At 38.0% G+C, this 22,804-nt stretch overlaps 1 protein-coding gene across 1 annotated transcript in view; it reads left to right on the plus strand.

Moving 5' to 3' along the window:
• Positions 1–21,184, plus strand: part of LOC138358216 (uncharacterized) — a 31,827-nt gene extending 10,643 nt beyond the window's left edge. Inside the window, exon 2 of the mRNA XM_069315757.1 lies at positions 21,123–21,184. Coding sequence (XP_069171858.1) covers positions 21,123–21,184 — 62 coding nt within the window. The remainder of the gene's footprint in view (positions 1–21,122) is intronic.
• Positions 21,185–22,804: the final 1,620 nt, after the last annotated feature.

The following is a 22,804-nucleotide window of genomic DNA, read 5'->3' on the forward strand; positions in this document are numbered from 1 at the left end:
GCAATTGGTTCCACAAATCAACAACCCTGTTACTGAACCAGTATTTACCCAAGTCTTTCCTAAATCTAAACTTATCCAATTTATATCCATTGTTTCGTGTTCTGTCCTGTGTTGATACTTTTAATACCCTATTAATATCCCCCCGGTTATGTCCATTCATCCACTTGTAAACCTCTATCATGTCACCCCTAACTCTTCGCCTTTCCAGTGAATGCAACTTAAGCTTTGTTAATCTTTCTTCATATGAAAGATTTCTAATTTGGGGAATTAACTTAGTCATCCTACGCTGGACACGTTCAAGTGAATTTATATCCATTCTATAATATGGCGACCAAAACTGAACTGCATAATCTAAATGGGGCCTAACTAGAGCAAGATATAGCTTGAGAACCACACCAGGTGTCTTGTTACTAACGCTGCGATTAATAAATCCAAGTGTCCGATTTGCCTTATTACGAACATTTATGCATTGATCCTTTTGTTTTAAATTCTTACTAATCATAACTCCCAGATCCCTTTCGCAATCCGACTTCGCAATCACAACACCATCTAGCTCGTATCTTGTAACTCTATCATCATTACCTAACCTCAGAACTTTACATTTATCAGCATTAAACTGCATCTGCCAATCCTTTGACCATTTCAAAACCCTATCTAGATCAACTTGAAGTGATAGTGAGTCCTCCTCCGAATTAATTTCCCTACCGATTTTCGTATCATCGGCAAATTTGCAAATGTTGCTACTCAAACCTGAATCTAAATCATTTATATATATTATAAACAACAGAGGTCCCAGGACAGAGCCTTGAGGCACTCCACTTACAACATTTTCCCACTCTGACTTGATTCCATTTATACTAACTCTCTGTTTCCTTTGGTATAGCCATGCCCTAATCCAGCTTAATATAGCACCCCCAATACCATGAGACTCTATTTTTTTAATCAGTCTTTCATGTGGCACTGTATCAAAAGCTTTGCTAAAGTCAAGGTATACAACATCGCAATCCTTACCACTATCAACTGCCTCAACAATGCTAGAATAAAAAGATAACAAATTTGTTAAACATGAACGGCCATTTATAAAACCATGTTGCGACTCAATTATTAATTTATGTTTTTCAAGATGAAGACGAATTTTATTTGCTATTATAGATTCGAGTAACTTTCCCACAATAGACGTTAGGCTAATTGGTCGATAGTTAGACGCAAGTGATCTATCTCCTTTCTTAAAAACTGGTATCACATTAGCAACTTTCCAAAACTCTGGCACTCTGCCTGACTCTATTGATTTATTAAATATGGTTGACAGTGGGTCACAAAGCTCCTCTTTGCATTCTTTAAGCACCCTAGCAAACACTTCATCCGGCCCTGGGGATTTGTTTGGTTTGAGTTTTACTATTTGTTTAAGAACATCCTCCCTGGTAACTGCTAAACTCGTCAACCTGTCCTCGTCCCCACCCACATAGACTTGTTCGGCTGAAGGCATATTGTTAAGTTCCTCTTTAGTAAATACAGATACAAAATATTTATTAAAAATACTACTCATCTCTTCATCACTATCTGTTATTTGACCTGTCTCAGTTTTTAATGGACCTATCCTTTCCCTAGTCTTAGTACGATATAACTGAAAAAACCCTTTAGGATTTGTCTTTGCTTGCCCTGCTATGCGAACTTCATAGTTTCTTTTTGCTTTCCTTATCTCTTTTTTAACATTTCTAACCAGTTGTACGAATTCCTGTTCTAAAGTGACCTCCCCATTTTTAATCCTTTTGTACCAAGCTCTCTTTTTACCTATAAGGTTCTTCAAATTCTTTGTTATCCACTTTGGGTCATTAGTATACGATCTATTCAATTTGTATGGTATACTACGTTCCTGTGCTTTGTTTAGAATATTCTTAAATAAGTTATATATTGAATCCACATCGAAATCCCCATTTAAGTCACCTATCGCTGGGTTCATGTCTCGCTCCAAGACCGGCCCACACCCCATACCCAAGCCTTTCCAATCAATTTGACCCAAAAAATTTCTTAGGCTATTAAAATCAGCTTTTCGAAAATCTGGCACTTTAACAGAATTTTCTCCTACTGGTCTATTCCATTCTATGCTAAATCTGATTTCTTTGTGATCACTGCTCCCTAGCTCACTCCCTATTTCGATGTCATTAATTTGCGTTTCCCTGTTAGTTAACACTAAATCTAAAATATTATTTTCCCGTGTTGGTTCCTTAATGTGTTATATATGTTAGGGACAATTTGAAATGTAGTCTCAAAGAGGGAATCAAAACAGAGCCACACACAGAAACTATTTGGATTGAATTAAACGAAAAAGCTAATAATATTATAATAGGAGTAATATATAGGCCACCAAATTTAGACAGAATGGAAGCAAAGCATCTATGGGATGAAATATCTAGAGCATCTAGATCTAACAGTATTTATGTCATGGGTGACTTTAATTTTAGCGGAATAAACTGGTTGAACAAAACAGGGAATAGTGAAGCAGAAGATTTTCTAGAATTAATTGACGATTGCTTTCTTACGCAACACATTAAGGAACCAACACGGGAAAATAATATTTTAGATTTAGTGTTAACTAACAGGGAAACGCAAATTAATGACATCGAAATAGGGAGTGAGCTAGGGAGCAGTGATCACAAAGAAATCAGATTTAGCATAGAATGGAATAGACCAGTAGGAGAAAATTCTGTTAAAGTGCCAGATTTTCGAAAAGCTGATTTTAATAGCCTAAGAAATTTTTTGGGTCAAATTGATTGGAAAGGCTTGGGTATGGGGTGTGGGCCGGTCTTGGAGCGAGACATGAACCCAGCGATAGGTGACTTAAATGGGGATTTCGATGTGGATTCAATATATAACTTATTTAAGAATATTCTAAACAAAGCACAGGAACGTAGTATACCATACAAATTGAATAGATCGTATACTAATGACCCAAAGTGGATAACAAAGAATTTGAAGAACCTTATAGGTAAAAAGAGAGCTTGGTACAAAAGGATTAAAAATGGGGAGGTCACTTTAGAACAGGAATTCGTACAACTGGTTAGAAATGTTAAAAAAGAGATAAGGAAAGCAAAAAGAAACTATGAAGTTCGCATAGCAGGGCAAGCAAAGACAAATCCTAAAGGGTTTTTTTCAGTTATATCGTACTAAGACTAGGGAAAGGATAGGTCCATTAAAAACTGAGACAGGTCAAATAACAGATAGTGATGAAGAGATGAGTAGTATTTTTAATAAATATTTTGTATCTGTATTTACTAAAGAGGAACTTAACAATATGCCTTCAGCCGAACAAGTCTATGTGGGTGGGGACGAGGACAGGTTGACGAGTTTAGCAGTTACCAGGGAGGATGTTCTTAAACAAATAGTAAAACTCAAACCAAACAAATCCCCAGGGCCGGATGAAGTGTTTGCTAGGGTGCTTAAAGAATGCAAAGAGGAGCTTTGTGACCCACTGTCAACCATATTTAATAAATCAATAGAGTCAGGCAGAGTGCCAGAGTTTTGGAAAGTTGCTAATGTGATACCAGTTTTTAAGAAAGGAGATAGATCACTTGCGTCTAACTATCGACCAATTAGCCTAACGTCTATTGTGGGAAAGTTACTCGAATCTATAATAGCAAATAAAATTCGTCTTCATCTTGAAAAACATAAATTAATAATTGAGTCGCAACATGGTTTTATAAATGGCCGTTCATGTTTAACATAAGAACATAAGAACATAAGAACAAAGGTAACTGCAGAAGGCCTATTGGCCCATACGAGGCAGCTCCTATTCTATAACCACCCAATCCCACTCATATACTTGTCCAACCCGTGCTTGAAACAATCGAGGGACCCCACCTCCACAATGTTACGCGGCAATTGGTTCCACAAATCAACAACCCTGTTACTGAACCAGTATTTACCCAAGTCTTTCCTAAATCTAAACTTATCCAATTTATATCCATTGTTTCGTGTTCTGTCCTGTGTTGATACTTTTAATACCCTATTAATATCCCCCCGGTTATGTCCATTCATCCACTTGTAAACCTCTATCATGTCACCCCTAACTCTTCGCCTTTCCAGTGAATGCAACTTAAGCTTTGTTAATCTTTCTTCATATGAAAGATTTCTAATTTGGGGAATTAACTTAGTCATCCTACGCTGGACACGTTCAAGTGAATTTATATCCATTCTATAATATGGCGACCAAAACTGAACTGCATAATCTAAATGGGGCCTAACTAGAGCAAGATATAGCTTGAGAACCACACCAGGTGTCTTGTTACTAACGCTGCGATTAATAAATCCAAGTGTCCGATTTGCCTTATTACGAACATTTATGCATTGATCCTTTTGTTTTAAATTCTTACTAATCATAACTCCCAGATCCCTTTCGCAATCCGACTTCGCAATCACAACACCATCTAGCTCGTATCTTGTAACTCTATCATCATTACCTAACCTCAGAACTTTACATTTATCAGCATTAAACTGCATCTGCCAATCCTTTGACCATTTCAAAACCCTATCTAGATCAACTTGAAGTGATAGTGAGTCCTCCTCCGAATTAATTTCCCTACCGATTTTCGTATCATCGGCAAATTTGCAAATGTTGCTACTCAAACCTGAATCTAAATCATTTATATATATTATAAACAACAGAGGTCCCAGGACAGAGCCTTGAGGCACTCCACTTACAACATTTTCCCACTCTGACTTGATTCCATTTATACTAACTCTCTGTTTCCTTTGGTATAGCCATGCCCTAATCCAGCTTAATATAGCACCCCCAATACCATGAGACTCTATTTTTTTTAATCAGTCTTTCATGTGGCACTGTATCAAAAGCTTTGCTAAAGTCAAGGTATACAACATCGCAATCCTTACCACTATCAACTGCCTCAACAATGCTAGAATAAAAAGATAACAAATTTGTTAAACATGAACGGCCATTTATAAAACCATGTTGCGACTCAATTATTAATTTATGTTTTTCAAGATGAAGACGAATTTTATTTGCTATTATAGATTCGAGTAACTTTCCCACAATAGACGTTAGGCTAATTGGTCGATAGTTAGACGCAAGTGATCTATCTCCTTTCTTAAAAACTGGTATCACATTAGCAACTTTCCAAAACTCTGGCACTCTGCCTGACTCTATTGATTTATTAAATATGGTTGACAGTGGGTCACAAAGCTCCTCTTTGCATTCTTTAAGCACCCTAGCAAACACTTCATCCGGCCCTGGGGATTTGTTTGGTTTGAGTTTTACTATTTGTTTAAGAACATCCTCCCTGGTAACTGCTAAACTCGTCAACCTGTCCTCGTCCCCACCCACATAGACTTGTTCGGCTGAAGGCATATTGTTAAGTTCCTCTTTAGTAAATATAGATACAAAATATTTATTAAAAATACTACTCATCTCTTCATCACTATCTGTTATTTGACCTGTCTCAGTTTTTAATGGACCTATCCTTTCCCTAGTCTTAGTACGATATAACTGAAAAAACCCTTTAGGATTTGTCTTTGCTTGCCCTGCTATGCGAACTTCATAGTTTCTTTTTGCTTTCCTTATCTCTTTTTTAACATTTCTAACCAGTTGTACGAATTCCTGTTCTAAAGGAATTTCTAAAGGAATTCCTGTTCTAACAAATTTGTTATCTTTTTATTCTAGCATTGTTGAGGCAGTTGATAGTGGTAAGGATTGCGATGTTGTATACCTTGACTTTAGCAAAGCTTTTGATACAGTGCCACATGAAAGACTGATTAAAAAAATAGAGTCTCATGGTATTGGGGGTGCTATATTAAGCTGGATTAGGGCATGGCTATACCAAAGGAAACAGAGAGTTAGTATAAATGGAATCAAGTCAGAGTGGGAAAATGTTGTAAGTGGAGTGCCTCAAGGCTCTGTCCTGGGACCTCTGTTGTTTATAATATATATAAATGATTTAGATTCAGGTTTGAGTAGCAACATTTGCAAATTTGCCGATGATACGAAAATCGGTAGGGAAATTAATTCGGAGGAGGACTCACTATCACTTCAAGTTGATCTAGATAGGGTTTTGAAATGGTCAAAGGATTGGCAGATGCAGTTTAATGCTGATAAATGTAAAGTTCTGAGGTTAGGTAATGATGATAGAGTTACAAGATACGAGCTAGATGGTGTTGTGATTGCGAAGTCGGATTGCGAAAGGGATCTGGGAGTTATGATTAGTAAGAATTTAAAACAAAAGGATCAATGCATAAATGTTCGTAATAAGGCAAATGGGACACTTGGATTTATTAATCGCAGCGTTAGTAACAAGACACCTGGTGTGGTTCTCAAGCTATATCTTGCTCTAGTTAGGCCCCATTTAGATTATGCAGTTCAGTTTTGGTCGCCATATTATAGAATGGATATAAATTCACTTGAACGTGTCCAGCGTAGGATGACTAAGTTAATTCCCCAAATTAGAAATCTTTCATATGAAGAAAGATTAACAAAGCTTAAGTTGCATTCACTGGAAAGGCGAAGAGTTAGGGGTGACATGATAGAGGTTTACAAGTGGATGAATGGACATAACCGGGGGGATATTAATAGGGTATTAAAAGTATCAACACAGGACAGAACACGAAACAATGGATATAAATTGGATAAGTTTAGATTTAGGAAAGACTTGGGTAAATACTGGTTCAGTAACAGGGTTGTTGATTTGTGGAACCAATTGCCGCGTAACATTGTGGAGGTGGGGTCCCTCGATTGTTTCAAGCACGGGTTGGACAAGTATATGAGTGGGATTGGGTGGTTATAGAATAGGAGCTGCCTCGTATGGGCCAATAGGCCTTCTGCAGTTACCTTTGTTCTTATGTTCTTATGTTCTTATTCTTTATGCACCCTGGCAAACACTTCATCCGGCCCTGGGGATTTGTTTGGTTTGAGTTTTACTATTTGTTTAAGAACATCCTCCCTGGTAACTGCTAAACTCGTCAACCAGTCCTCGTCCCCACCCACATAGACTTGTTCGGCTGAAGGCATATTGTTAAGTTCCTCTTTAGTAAATACAGATACAAAATATTTACTAAAAATACTACTCATCTCTTCATCACTATCTGTTATTTGACCTGTCTCAGTTTTTAATGGACCTATCCTTTCCCTAGTCTTAGTACGATATAACTGAAAAAAAACCCTTTAGGATTTGTCTTTGCTTGCCCTGCTATGCGAACTTCATAGTTCCTTTTTGCTTTCCTTATCTCTTTTTTATCATTTCTAACCAGTTGTACGAATTCCTGTTCTAAAGTGACCTCCCCATTTTTAATCCTTTTGTACCAAGCTCTCTTATTACCTATAAGGTTCTTCAAATTCTTTGTTATCCACTTTGGGTCATTGGTATTCGATCTATTCAATTTGTATGGTATACTACGTTCCTGTGCTTTGTTTAGAATATTCTTAAATAAGTTATATATTGAATCCACATCGAAATCCCCATTTACGTCACCTATCGCTGGGTTCATGTCTCGCTCCAAGACCGGCCCCCACCATATACCCAAGACTTTCCAATCAATTTGACCCAAAAAATTTCTAAGGCTATTAAAATCAGCTTTTCGAAAATCTGGCACTTTAACATAATTTTCTCCTACAGGTCAATTCCATTCTATGCTAAATCTGATTTCTTTGTGATCACTGTTCCCTAGCTCACTCCCTATTTCGATGTCATTAATTTGTGTTTCCCTGTTAGTTAACACTAAATCTAAAATATTATTTTCCCGTGTTGGTTCCTTAATGTGTTGCGTAAGAAAGCAATCGTCAATTAATTCTAGAAAATCTTCTGCTTCACTATTCCCTGTTTTGTTCAACCAGTTTATTCCACTAAAATTAAAGTCACCCATGACGTAAATACTGTTAGATCTAGATGCCCTAGATATTTCATCCCATAGATGCTTTGCTTCCATTCTGTCTAAGTTTGGTGGCCTATATATAACTCCTATTATAATATAATTTGTTTTTTCGTATAATTCTATCCAAATAGTTTCTGTGTGTGGCTCAGTTTTGATTCCCTCTTTGAGACTACATTTCAAATTGTCCCTAACATATATGGCTACTCCCCCTCCTCGTCTAATATATCTATCTGTGTGAAATAGTTTAAATCCATTTATTTGATATTCAGCTAATAGTTCTCTATTTTCTACATTCATCCACGTTTCGGTAAGTGCAATAATATCTATTTTTTCTGTGCAGACAAGAGCATTTAATTCGTTAATTTTATTTCTTAGACTTCTACTGTTAGTGTAATATACCCTAAGTGAATTGTTATTTTGAGGCCCTTCTCTTTCCCTGATCATTTTGCCAATTCCTTTCTCCCACAAACACGTACTTTTATTATCTCCTTCCTCCAAATCAATTCCCATACCTCTATCAGCTAACAGTTTAAACCCAAACAAACACCTCTAACCACTTCTTCCAACGAGTTCGCACCAGCAACAACCCCAGCTCTCGATAGATGCACCCCATCACGAGCATACATTCCATTTCTTCCATAGAAGTGTTCCCAGTTGTCTATGAAAGATATTGCATTTGATTTGCAATATCTTTCCAGCCGGCAATTGACACCAAGTGCCCTCGATATCCATTCATTTCCAACTCCCTTTCTTGGAAGAATGCCACATATGATCGGGATTCCTCCCTTGCTCCTAACTAATTCAATGGCAGTCCTGAATCTCTGTATTAGTTCCTCACTCCTAACTCGCCCAACATCATTACCCCCTGCACTAATACAAATAATGGGTTTGTTCCCATTTCCCGTCATAATATCATTCATGTTTCCAACAATATCACCAATTTCAGCTCCCGGATAGCAAACCCTTAATCTGTTCCCCCTATCTCTGGCACAAAACGTTCTGTCTAAATACCTCACCTGGGAATCTCCCACAACCAAAATTCGCTTCGATTCTCCCTTTTCCTTTCGAGCAGTTTGAGGGACCTGCGTTTCAATGCTCCTCGTTACTTTGTCTTTACCACCTCGTTGAACAACAGGTTCAACACAGCACTCGTCCTCTAATACGTCAAATGCGTTAAAAGTCCTTAGGTGTAGGCTATTAGTTGTCGGTTTTGCCAAGGTCTTCTTAAGACCCTTGTCTTTCACAACTTGCCAAGACGAGGTCTTCTTAATACTGGTCTCGTCAGTCCTTCGTAATGAGGTCCCGTCAACACTGGCCTCCTTCGTTTCCTCCCGAAGTCGTAGCCGTCGTACCTCCTCACGCAGGGAATCCATCTCTGCTCGCAGAGCTCCAAGCAGACTCACCAAATCTTTTACTAATCCTTCCATTATTGCAATAATAATGTTATTAGAATCGGAGCTCCAGCTAACACAACCTCTCACTGTGACTGAGAGGTCTAATATAGAGATTTAGGACAGCCATTGAATTAGTTAGGAGCAAGGGAGGAATCCCGATCATATGTGGCATTCTTCCAAGAAAGGGAGTTGGAAATGAATGGATATCGAGGGCACTTGGTGTCAATTGCCGGCTGGAAAGATATTGCAAATCAAATGCAATATCTTTCATAGACAACTGGGAACGCTTCTATGGAAGAAATGAAATGTATGCTCGTGATGGGGTGCATCTATCGAGGGCTGGGGTTGTTGCTGTTGCGAACTCGTTGGAACCAGTGGTTAGAGGTGTTTGTTTGGGTTTAAACTGTTAGTAGATAGTGGTATGGGAATTGATTTGGAGGAAGGAGGTAATAAAAGTATGTGTTCGTGGGAGAAAAGAATTGGCAAAATGATCAGGGAAAGAAAAGGGCCTCAAAATAACAATTCACTTAGGATATATTACACTAACAGTAGAAGTCTAAGAAATAAAATTAATGAATTAAATGCTCTTGTCTGCACAGAAAAAATAGATATTATTGCACTTACCGAAACGTGGATGAACGTAGAAAATAGAGAACTATTAGCTGAATATCAGATAAATGGATTTAAACTATTTCACACAGATAGCTATATTAGACGAAGAGGTGGAGTAGCCATATATGTTAGGGACAATTTGAAATGTAGTCTCAAAGAGGGAATCAAAACAGAGCCACACACAGAAACTATTTGGATAGAATTAAACGAAAAAGCTAATAATATTATAATAGGAGTAATATATAGGCCACCAAATTTAGACAGAATGGAAGTAAAGCATCTATGGGATGAAATATCTAGAGCATCTAGATCTAAGAGTATTTATGTCATGGGTGACTTTAATTTTAGCGGAATAAACTGGTTGAACAAAACAGGGAATAGTGAAGCAGAAGATTTTCTAGAATTAATTGACGATTGCTTTCTTACAATCTATTTATGGAATAAATTGCTATTTATGGAATAGACCAGTAGGAGAAAATTCTGTTAAAGTGCCAGATTTTCGAAAAGCTGATTTTAATAGCCTAAGAAATTTTTTGGGTCAAATTGATTGGAAAGGCTTGGGTATGGGGTGTGGGCCGGTCTTGGAGCGAGACATGAACCCAGCGATAGGTGACTTAAATGGGGATTTCGATGTGGATTCAATATATAACTTATTTAAGAATATTCTAAACAAAGCACAGGAACGTAGTATACCATACAAATTGAATAGATCGTATACTAATGACCCAAAGTGGATAACAAAGAATTTGAAGAACCTTATAGGTAAAAAGAGAGCTTGGTACAAAAGGATTAAAAATGGGGAGGTCACTTTAGAACAGGAATTCGTACAACTGGTTAGAAATGTTAAAAAAGAGATAAGGAAAGCAAAAAGAAACTATGAAGTTCGCATAGCAGGGCAAGCAAAGACAAATCCTAAAGGGTTTTTTCAGTTATATCGTACTAAGACTAGGGGAAGGATAGGTCCATTAAAAACTGAGACAGGTCAAATAACAGATAGTGATGAAGAGATGAGTAGTATTTTTAATAAATATTTTGTATCTGTATTTACTAAAGAGGAACTTAACAATATGCCTTCAGCCGAACAAGTCTATGTGGGTGGGGACGAGGACTGGTTGACGAGTTTAGCAGTTACCAGGGAGGATGTTCTTAAACAAATAGTAAAACTCAAACCAAACAAATCCCCAGGGCCGGATGAAGTGTTTGCTAGGGTGCTTAAAGAATGCAAAGAGGAGCTTTGTGACCCACTGTCAACCATATTTAATAAATCAATAGAGTCAGGCAGAGTGCCAGAGTTTTGGAAAGTTGCTAATGTGATACCAGTTTTTAAGAAAGGAGATAGATCACTTGCGTCTAACTATCGACCAATTAGCCTAACGTCTATTGTGGGAAAGTTACTCGAATCTATAATAGCAAATAAAATTCGTCTTCATCTTGAAAAACATAAATTAATAATTGAGTCGCAACATGGTTTTATAAATGGCTGTTCATGTTTAACAAATTTGTTATCTTTTTATTCTAGCATTGTTGAGGCAGTTGATAGTGGTAAGGATTGCGATGTTGTATACCTTGACTTTAGCAAAGCTTTTGATACAGTGCCACATGAAAGACTGATTAAAAAAATAGAGTCTCATGGTATTGGGGGTGCTATATTAAGCTGGATTAGGGCATGGCTATACCAAAGGAAACAGAGAGTTAGTATAAATGGAATCAAGTCAGAGTGGGAAAATGTTGTAAGTGGAGTGCCTCAAGGCTCTGTCCTGGGACCTCTGTTGTTTATAATATATATAAATGATTTAGATTCAGGTTTGAGTAGCAACATTTGCAAATTTGCCGATGATACGAAAATCGGTAGGGAAATTAATTCGGAGGAGGACTCACTATCACTTCAAGTTGATCTAGATAGGGTTTTGAAATGGTCAAAGGATTGGCAGATGCAGTTTAATGCTGATAAATGTAAAGTTCTGAGGTTAGGTAATGATGATAGAGTTACAAGATACGAGCTAGATGGTGTTGTGATTGCGAAGTCGGATTGCGAAAGGGATCTGGGAGTTATGATTAGTAAGAATTTAAAACAAAAGGATCAATGCATAAATGTTCGTAATAAGGCAAATCGGACACTTGGATTTATTAATCGCAGCGTTAGTAACAAGACACCTGGTGTGGTTCTCAAGCTATATCTTGCTCTAGTTAGGCCCCATTTAGATTATGCAGTTCAGTTTTGGTCGCCATATTATAGAATGGATATAAATTCACTTGAACGTGTCCAGCGTAGGATGACTAAGTTAATTCCCCAAATTAGAAATCTTTCATATGAAGAAAGATTAACAAAGCTTAAGTTGCATTCACTGGAAAGGCGAAGAGTTAGGGGTGACATGATAGAGGTTTACAAGTGGATGAATGGACATAACCGGGGGGATATTAATAGGGTATTAAAAGTATCAACACAGGACAGAACACGAAACAATGGATATAAATTGGATAAGAACATAAGAACAAAGGTAACTGCAGAAGGCCTATTGGCCCATACGAGGCAGCTCCTATTCTATAACCACCCAATCCCACTCATATACTTGTCCAACCCGTGCTTGAAACAATCGAGGGACCCCACCTCCACAATGTTACGCGGCAATTGGTTCCACAAATCAACAACCCTGTTACTGAACCAGTATTTACCCAAGTCTTTCCTAAATCTAAACTTATCCAATTTATATCCATTGTTTCGTGTTCTGTCCTGTGTTGATACTTTTAATACCCTATTAATATCCCCCCGGTTATGTCCATTCATCCACTTGTAAACCTCTATCATGTCACCCCTAACTCTTCGCCTTTCCAGTGAATGCAACTTAAGCTTTGTTAATCTTTCTTCATATGAAAGATTTCTAATTTGGGGAATTAACTTAGTCATCCTACGCTGGACACGTTCAAGTGAATTTATATCCATTCTATAATATGGCGACCAAAACTGAACTGCATAATCTAAATGGGGCCTAACTAGAGCAAGATATAGCTTGAGAACCACACCAGGTGTCTTGTTACTAACGCTGCGATTAATAAATCCAAGTGTCCGATTTGCCTTATTACGAACATTTATGCATTGATCCTTTTGTTTTAAATTCTTACTAATCATAACTCCCAGATCCCTTTCGCAATCCGACTTCGCAATCACAACACCATCTAGCTCGTATCTTGTAACTCTATCATCATTACCTAACCTCAGAACTTTACATTTATCAGCATTAAACTGCATCTGCCAATCCTTTGACCATTTCAAAACCCTATCTAGATCAACTTGAAGTGATAGTGAGTCCTCCTCCGAATTAATTTCCCTACCGATTTTCGTATCATCGGCAAATTTGCAAATGTTGCTACTCAAACCTGAATCTAAATCATTTATATATATTATAAACAACAGAGGTCCCAGGACAGAGCCTTGAGGCACTCCACTTACAACATTTTCCCACTCTGACTTGATTCCATTTATACTAACTCTCTGTTTCCTTTGGTATAGCCATGCCCTAATCCAGCTTAATATAGCACCCCCAATACCATGAGACTCTATTTTTTTTAATCAGTCTTTCATGTGGCACTGTATCAAAAGCTTTGCTAAAGTCAAGGTATACAACATCGCAATCCTTACCACTATCAACTGCCTCAACAATGCTAGAATAAAAAGATAACAAATTTGTTAAACATGAACGGCCATTTATAAAACCATGTTGCGACTCAATTATTAATTTATGTTTTTCAAGATGAAGACGAATTTTATTTGCTATTATAGATTCGAGTAACTTTCCCACAATAGACGTTAGGCTAATTGGTCGATAGTTAGACGCAAGTGATCTATCTCCTTTCTTAAAAACTGGTATCACATTAGCAACTTTCCAAAACTCTGGCACTCTGCCTGACTCTATTGATTTATTAAATATGGTTGACAGTGGGTCACAAAGCTCCTCTTTGCATTCTTTAAGCACCCTAGCAAACACTTCATCCGGCCCTGGGGATTTGTTTGGTTTGAGTTTTACTATTTGTTTAAGAACATCCTCCCTGGTAACTGCTAAACTCGTCAACCTGTCCTCGTCCCCACCCACATAGACTTGTTCGGCTGAAGGCATATTGTTAAGTTCCTCTTTAGTAAATACAGATACAAAATGTTTATTAAAAATACTACTCATCTCTTCATCACTATCTGTTATTTGACCTGTCTCAGTTTTTAATGGACCTATCCTTTCCCTAGTCTTAGTACGATATAACTGAAAAAACCCTTTAGGATTTGTCTTTGCTTGCCCTGCTATGCGAACTTCATAGTTTCTTTTTGCTTTCCTTATCTCTTTTTTAACATTTCTAACCAGTTGTACGAATTCCTGTTCTAAAGTGACCTCCCCATTTTTAATCCTTTTGTACCAAGCTCTCTTTTTACCTATAAGGTTCTTCAAATTCTTTGTTATCCACTTTGGGTCATTAGTATACGATCTATTCAATTTGTATGGTATACTACGTTCCTGTGCTTTGTTTAGAATATTCTTAAATAAGTTATATATTGAATCCACATCGAAATCCCCATTTAAGTCACCTATCGCTGGGTTCATGTCTCGCTCCAAGACCGGCCCACACCCCATACCCAAGCCTTTCCAATCAATTTGACCCAAAAAATTTCTTAGGCTATTAAAATCAGCTTTTCGAAAATCTGGCACTTTAACAGAATTTTCTCCTACTGGTCTATTCCATTCTATGCTAAATCTGATTTCTTTGTGATCACTGCTCCCTAGCTCACTCCCTATTTCGATGTCATTAATTTGCGTTTCCCTGTTAGTTAACACTAAATCTAAAATATTATTTTCCCGTGTTGGTTCCTTAATGTGTTGCGTAAGAAAGCAATCGTCAATTAATTCTAGAAAATCTTCTGCTTCACTATTCCCTGTTTTGTTCAACCAGTTTATTCCGCTAAAATTAAAGTCACCCATGACATAAATACTGTTAGATCTAGATGCTCTAGATATTTCATCCCATAGATGCTTTGCTTCCATTCTGTCTAAATTTGGTGGCCTATATATTACTCCTATTATAATATTATTAGCTTTTTCGTTTAATTCAATCCAAATAGTTTCTGTGTGTGGCTCTGTTTTGATTCCCTCTTTGAGACTACATTTCAAATTGTCCCTAACATATATGGCTACTCCACCTCCTCGTCTAATATATCTATCTGTGTGAAATAGTTTAAATCCATATATTTGATATTCAGCTAATAGTTCTCTATTTTCTACATTCATCCACGTTTCGGTAAGTGCAATAATATCTATTTTTTCTGTGCAGACAAGAGCATTTAATTCGTTAATTTTATTTCTTAGACTTCTACTGTTAGTGTAATATACCCTAAGTGAATTGTTATTTTGCGGACCTTCTCTTTCCCTGATCGTTTTGCCAATTCCTTTCTCCCACAAACACATACTTTTATTACCTCCTTCCTCCAAATCAATTCCCATACCTCTATCTACTAACAGTTTAAACCCAAACAAACACCTCTAACCACTTCTTCTAGCGAGTTCGCAACAGCAACAACCCCAGCTCTCGATAGATGCACCCCATCACGAGCATACATTTCATTTCTTCCATAGAAGTGTTCCCAGTTGTCTATGAAAGATATTGCATTTGATTTGCAATATCTTTCCAGCCGGCAATTGACACCAAGTGCCCTCGATATCCATTCATTTCTCACTCCCTTTCTTGGAAGAATGCCACATATGATCGGGATTCCTCCCTTGCTCCTAACTAACTCTATGGCTGTTTTATACCTCTGAATCAGTTCCTCACTCCTGACTCGACCAACATCATTTCCTCCCACGCTAATGCAAATAATGGGATTGTTCCCATTACCAGCCATAATATCATTCATGTTGTTTATAATATCACCAATGCCAGCTCCGGGATAGCAAACCCTTAACCTGTTCCCCCTATCTCTAGCACAAAACGTTCTATCCAAATACCTTATCTGGGAATCTCCCACAACTAATGTTTGCTTAGGTACTTCCTTTACTTTCTGAGGGGCCTGCGCTTCCTTTCTCTTCGTTGCTTTCCCTTTTGCGCGATCCACAGTCTCTCCACAGCACTCGTCCTCCAAAACGTCAAATGAATTTGAAGTTGCTATGGCGTTTGAAGGCGGCTTTATCAAAGTCTTCTTAAGGCCCCTGTCTTTCGCAACTCTCCAAGACGAGGTCCCTTTACTGCTGGTCTCCTCCTTCGTTACTTCTCGTTGTTTTTTAAGCTGACGCACCTCCTCCCGCAGAGAGTCCAACTCTGTCCTCAGGGCTCCCACTAGAGTCACCAGGTCCTTCACTACAACTTCCATATTGCTATGATAATATAATAAGTTATTTTTTAGATTTAGTTTAGATTCTAGGGATAAGTTTAGATTTAGGAAAGACTTGGGTAAATACTGGTTCAGTAACAGGGTTGTTGATTTGTGGAACCAATTGCCGCGTAACATTGTGGAGGTGGGGTCCCTCGATTGTTTCAAGCACGGGTTGGACAAGTATATGAGTGGGATTGGGTGGTTATAGAATAGGAGCTGCCTCGTATGGGCCAATAGGCCTTCTGCAGTTACCTTTGTTCTTATGTTCTTATGTTCTTATGTTCTTACGCAACACATTAAGGAACCAACACGGGAAAATAATATTTTAGATTTAGTGTTAACTAACAGGGAAACGCAAATTAATGACATCGAAATAGGGAGTGAGCTAGGGAGCAGTGATCACAAAGAAATCAGATTTAGCATAGAATGGAATAGACCAGTAGGAGAAAATTCTGTTAAAGTGCCAGATTTTCGAAAAGCTGATTTTAATAGCCTAAGAAATTTTTTGGGTCAAATTGATTGGAAAGTCTTGGGTATGGGGTGTGGGCCGGTCTTGGAGCGAGACATGAACCCAGCGATAGGTGACTTAAATGGGGATTTCGATGTGGATTCAATATATAACTTATTTAAGAATATTCTAAACAAAGCACAGGAATGTAGTATACCATACAAATTGAATAGATCGATTACTAATGACCCAAAGTGGATAACAAAGAATTTGAAGAACCTTATAGGTAAAAAGAGAGCTTGGAACAAAAGGATTAAAAATGGGGAGGTCACTTTAGAACAGGAATTCTTAGAAATGTTAAAAAAGAGATAAGGAAAGCAAAAAGAAACTATGAAGTTCGCATAGCAGGGCAAGCAAAGACAAATCCTAAAGGGTTTTTTCAGTTATATCGTACTAAGACTAGGGAAAGGATAGGTCCATTAAAAACTGAGACAGGTCAAATAACAGATAGTGATGAACAAAGATAACTGCAGAAGGCCTATTGGCCCATACGCGGCAGCTCCTATCTATAACCATCCAATCCCACTCATATACTTGTCCAACCCGCGCTTGAAACAATCGAGGGACCCCACCTCCACCAATTTACGCGGCAATTGCTTCCACAACTCAACAACCCTGTTACTGACCCAGTATTTACCCAAGTCTTTCCTAAATCTAAACTTATCCAATTTATAACCATTGTTTCGTGTTCTGTCTTGTGTTGATACTTTTAATACCCTATTAATATCCCCTTTGTTATGTCCATTCACCCACTTGTAAACCTCTATCATGTCACCCCTAACTCTTCGCCTTTACAGTGAATGCACCTTAAGCTTTGTTAATCTTTCTTCATATGAAAGATTTTTAATTTGGGGAATTAACTTAGTCATCCTACGCTGGACACGTTCAAGTGAATTTATATCCATTCTATAATATGGCGACCAAAACTGAACTGCATAATCAAAATGGGGCCTAACTAGAGCAAGATATAGCTTAAGAACCACACCAGGTGTCTTGTTACTAACGCTGCGATTAATAAATCCAAGTGTCCGATTTGCCTTATTACGAACATTTATGCATTGATCCTTTTGTTTTAAATTCTTGCTAATCATAACTCCCAGATCCCTTTCGCAATTCGACTTCGCAATCTCAACACCATCTAGCTCGTATCTTGTAACCCTATCATCATTACCTAACCTCAGAACTTTACATTTATCAGCATTAAACTGCATCTGCCAATCCTTTGACCATTTCAAAACCCTATCTAAATCAACTTGAAGTGATAGTGAGTCCTCCTCCGAATTAATTTCCCTACCAATTTTCGTATCATCGGCAAATTTGCAAATGTTGCTACTCAAACCTGAATCTAAATCATTTATGTATATTATAAACAACAGAGGTCCCAGGACAGAGCCCTGAGGCACCCCACTTACAACATTTTCCCACTCTGACTTGACTCCATTTATACTAACTCTCTGTTTCCTTTGGTATAGCCATGCCCTAATCCAGCTTAATATAGCACCCTCAATACCATGAGACTCTAACTTTTTAATCAGACTTTCATGTGGCACTGTATCAAAAGCTTTGCTAAAGTCAAGGAACACAACATCGCAATCCTTTCCACTATCAACTGCCTCAACAATGCTAGAATAAAAAGATAACAAATTTGTTAAACATGAACGGCCATTTATAAAACCATGTTGCGACTCAATTATTAATTTATGCTTTTCAAGATGAAGACGAATTTTATTTGCTATTATAGATTCGAGTAACTTTCCCACAATAGACGTTAGGCTAATTGGTCGATAGTTAGACGCAAGTGATCTATCTCCTTTCTTAAAAACTGGTATCACATTAGCAACTTTCCAAAACTCTGGCACTCTGACTGACTCTATTGATTTATTAAATATGGTAGACAGTGGGTCACAAAGCTCCTCTTTGCATTCTTTATGCACCCTGGCAAACACTTCATCCGGCCCTGGGGATTTGTTTGGTTTGAGTTTTACTATTTGTTTAAGAACATCCTCCCTGGTAACTGCTAAACTCGTCAACCAGTCCTCGTCCCCACCCACATAGACTTGTTCGGCTGAAGGCATATTGTTAAGTTCCTCTTTAGTAAATACAGATACAAAATATTTACTAAAAATACTACTCATCTCTTCATCACTATCTGTTATTTGACCTGTCTCAGTTTTTAATGGACCTATCCTTTCCCTAGTCTTAGTACGATATAACTGAAAAAAACCCTTTAGGATTTGTCTTTGCTTGCCCTGCTATGCGAACTTCATAGTTCCTTTTTGCTTTCCTTATCTCTTTTTTATCATTTCTAACCAGTTGTACGAATTCCTGTTCTAAAGTGACCTCCCCATTTTTAATCCTTTTGTACCAAGCTCTCTTTTTACCTATAAGGTTCTTCAAATTCTTTGTTATCCACTTTGGGTCATTGGTATTCGATCTATTCAATTTGTATGGTATACTACGTTCCTGTGCTTTGTTTAGAATATTCTTAAATAAGTTATATATTGAATCCACATCGAAATCCCCATTTACGTCACCTATCGCTGGGTTCATGTCTCGCTCCAAGACCGGCCCCCACCATATACCCAAGACTTTCCAATCAATTTGACCCAAAAAATTTCTAAGGCTATTAAAATCAGCTTTTCGAAAATCTGGCACTTTAACAGAATTTTCTCCTACAGGTCTATTCCATTCTATGCTAAATCTGATTTCTTTGTGATCACTGTTCCCTAGCTCACTCCCTATTTCGATGTCATTAATTTGTGTTTCCCTGTTAGTTAACACTAAATCTAAAATATTATTTTCCCGTGTTGGTTCCTTAATGTGTTGCGTAAGAAAGCAATCGTCAATTAATTCTAGAAAATCTTCTGCTTCACTATTCCCTGTTTTGTTCAACCAGTTTATTCCACTAAAATTAAAGTCACCCATGACGTAAATACTGTTAGATCTAGATGCCCTAGATATTTCATCCCATAGATGCTTTGCTTCCATTCTGTCTAAGTTTGGTGGCCTATATATAACTCCTATTATAATATAATTTGTTTTTTCGTATAATTCTATCCAAATAGTTTCTGTGTGTGGCTCAGTTTTGATTCCCTCTTTGAGACTACATTTCAAATTGTCCCTAACATATATGGCTACTCCCCCTCCTCGTCTAATATATCTATCTGTGTGAAATAGTTTAAATCCATTTATTTGATATTCAGCTAATAGTTCTCTATTTTCTACATTCATCCACGTTTCGGTAAGTGCAATAATATCTATTTTTTCTGTGCAGACAAGAGCATTTAATTCGTTAATTTTATTTCTTAGACTTCTACTGTTAGTGTAATATACCCTAAGTGAATTGTTATTTTGAGGCCCTTCTCTTTCCCTGATCATTTTGCCAATTCCTTTCTCCCACAAACACGTACTTTTATTATCTCCTTCCTCCAAATCAATTCCCATACCTCTATCAGCTAACAGTTTAAACCCAAACAAACACCTCTAACCACTTCTTCCAACGAGTTCGCACCAGCAACAACCCCAGCTCTCGATAGATGCACCCCATCACGAGCATACATTCCATTTCTTCCATAGAAGTGTTCCCAGTTGTCTATGAAAGATATTGCATTTGATTTGCAATATCTTTCCAGCCGGCAATTGACACCAAGTGCCCTCGATATCCATTCATTTCCAACTCCCTTTCTTGGAAGAATGCCACATATGATCGGGATTCCTCCCTTGCTCCTAACTAATTCAATGGCAGTCCTGAATCTCTGTATTAGTTCCTCACTCCTAACTCGCCCAACATCATTACCCCCTGCACTAATACAAATAATGGGTTTGTTCCCATTTCCCGTCATAATATCATTCATGTTTCCAACAATATCACCAATTCCAGCTCCCGGATAGCAAACCCTTAATCTGTTCCCCCTATCTCTGGCACAAAACGTTCTGTCTAAATACCTCACCTGGGAATCTCCCACTACCAAAATTCGCTTCGATTCTCCCTTTTCCTTTCGAGCAGTTTGAGGGACCTGCGTTTCAATGCTCCTCGTTACTTTGTCTTTACCACCTCGTTGAACAACAGGTTCAACACAGCACTCGTCCTCTAATACGTCAAATGCGTTAAAAGTCCTTAGGTGTAGGCTATTAGTTGTCGGTTTTGCCAAGGTCTTCTTAAGACCCTTGTCTTTCACAACTTGCCAAGACGAGGTCTTCTTAATACTGGTCTCGTCAGTCCTTCGTAATGAGGTCCCGTCAACACTGGCCTCCTCCATCGTTTCCTCCCGAAGTCGTAGCCGTCGTACCTCCTCACGCAGGGAATCCATCTCTGCTCGCAGAGCTCCAAGCAGACTCACCAAATCTTTTACTAATCCTTCCATTATTGCAATATTAATGTTATTAGAATCGGAGCTCCAGCTAACACAACCTCTCACTGTGACTGAGAGGTCTAATATAGAGATTTAGGACAGCCATTGAATTAGTTAGGAGCAAGGGAGGAATCCCGATCATATGTGGCATTCTTCCAAGAAAGGGAGTTGGAAATGAATGGATATCAAGGGCACTTGGTGTCAATTGCCGGCTGGAAAGATATTGCAAATCAAATGCAATATCTTTCATAGACAACTGAGAACGCTTCTATGGAAGAAATGAAATGTATGCTCGTGATGGGGTGCATCTATCGAGGGCTGGGGTTGTTGCTGTTGCGAACTCGTTGGAACCAGTGGTTAGAGGTGTTTGTTTGGGTTTAAACTGTTAGTAGATAGTGGTATGGGAATTGATTTGGAGGAAGGAGGTAATAAAAGTATGTGTTCGTGGGAGAAAAGAATTGGCAAAATGATCAGGGAAAGAAAAGGGCCTCAAAATAACAATTCACTTAGGATATATTACACTAACAGTAGAACATAAGAACATAAGAACATAAGAACAAAGGTAACTGCAGAAGGCCTATTGGCCCATACGAGGCAGCTCCTATTCTATAACCACCCAATCCCACTCATATACTTGTCCAACCCGTGCTTGAAACAATCGAGGGACCCCACCTCCACCACGTTACGCGGCAATTGGTTCCACAAATCAACAACCCTGTTACTGAACCAGTATTTACCCAAGTCTTTCCTAAATCTAAACTTATCCAATTTATATCCATTGTTTCGTGTTCTGTCCTGTGTTGATACTTTTAATACCCTATTAATATCCCCCTTGTTATGTCCATTCACCCACTTGTAAACCTCTATCATGTCACCCCTAACTCTTCGCCTTTCCAGTGAATGCAACTTAAGCTTTGTTAATCTTTCTTCATATGAAAGATTTCTAATTTGGGGAATTAACTTAGTCATCCTACGCTGGACACGTTCAAGTGAATTTATATCCATTCTATAATATGGCGACCAAAACTGAACTGCATAATCTAAATGGGGCCTAACTAGAGCAAGATATAGCTTGAGAACCACACCAGGTGTCTTGTTACTAACGCTGCGATAAATAAATCCAAGTGTCCGATTTGCCTTATTACGAACATTTATGCATTGATCCTTTTGTTTTAAATTCTTACTAATCATAACTCCCAGATCCCTTTCGCAATCCGACTTCGCAATCACAACACCATCTAGCTCGTATCTTGTAACTCTATCATCATTACCTAACCTCAGAACTTTACATTTATCAGCATTAAACTGCATCTGCCAATCCTTTGACCATTTCAAAACCCTATCTAGATCAACTTGAAGTGATAGTGAGTCCTCCTCCGAATTAATTTCCCTACCGATTTTCGTATCATCGGCAAATTTGCAAATGTTGCTACTCAAACCTGAATCTAAATCATTTATATATATTATAAACAACAGAGGTCCCAGGACAGAGCCTTGAGGCACTCCACTTACAACATTTTCCCACTCTGACTTGATTCCATTTATACTAACTCTCTGTTTCCTTTGGTATAGCCATGCCCTAATCCAGCTTAATATAGCACCCCCAATACCATGAGACTCTATCTTTTTAATCAGTCTTTCATGTGGCACTGTATCAAAAGCTTTGCTAAAGTCAAGGTATACAACATCGCAATCCTTACCACTATCAACTGCCTCA

The sequence above is a fragment of the Procambarus clarkii genome, chromosome 7, assembly GCF_040958095.1.
Source record: "Procambarus clarkii isolate CNS0578487 chromosome 7, FALCON_Pclarkii_2.0, whole genome shotgun sequence".
NCBI classification, from domain to species: Eukaryota; Metazoa; Arthropoda; class Malacostraca; order Decapoda; family Cambaridae; genus Procambarus; species Procambarus clarkii.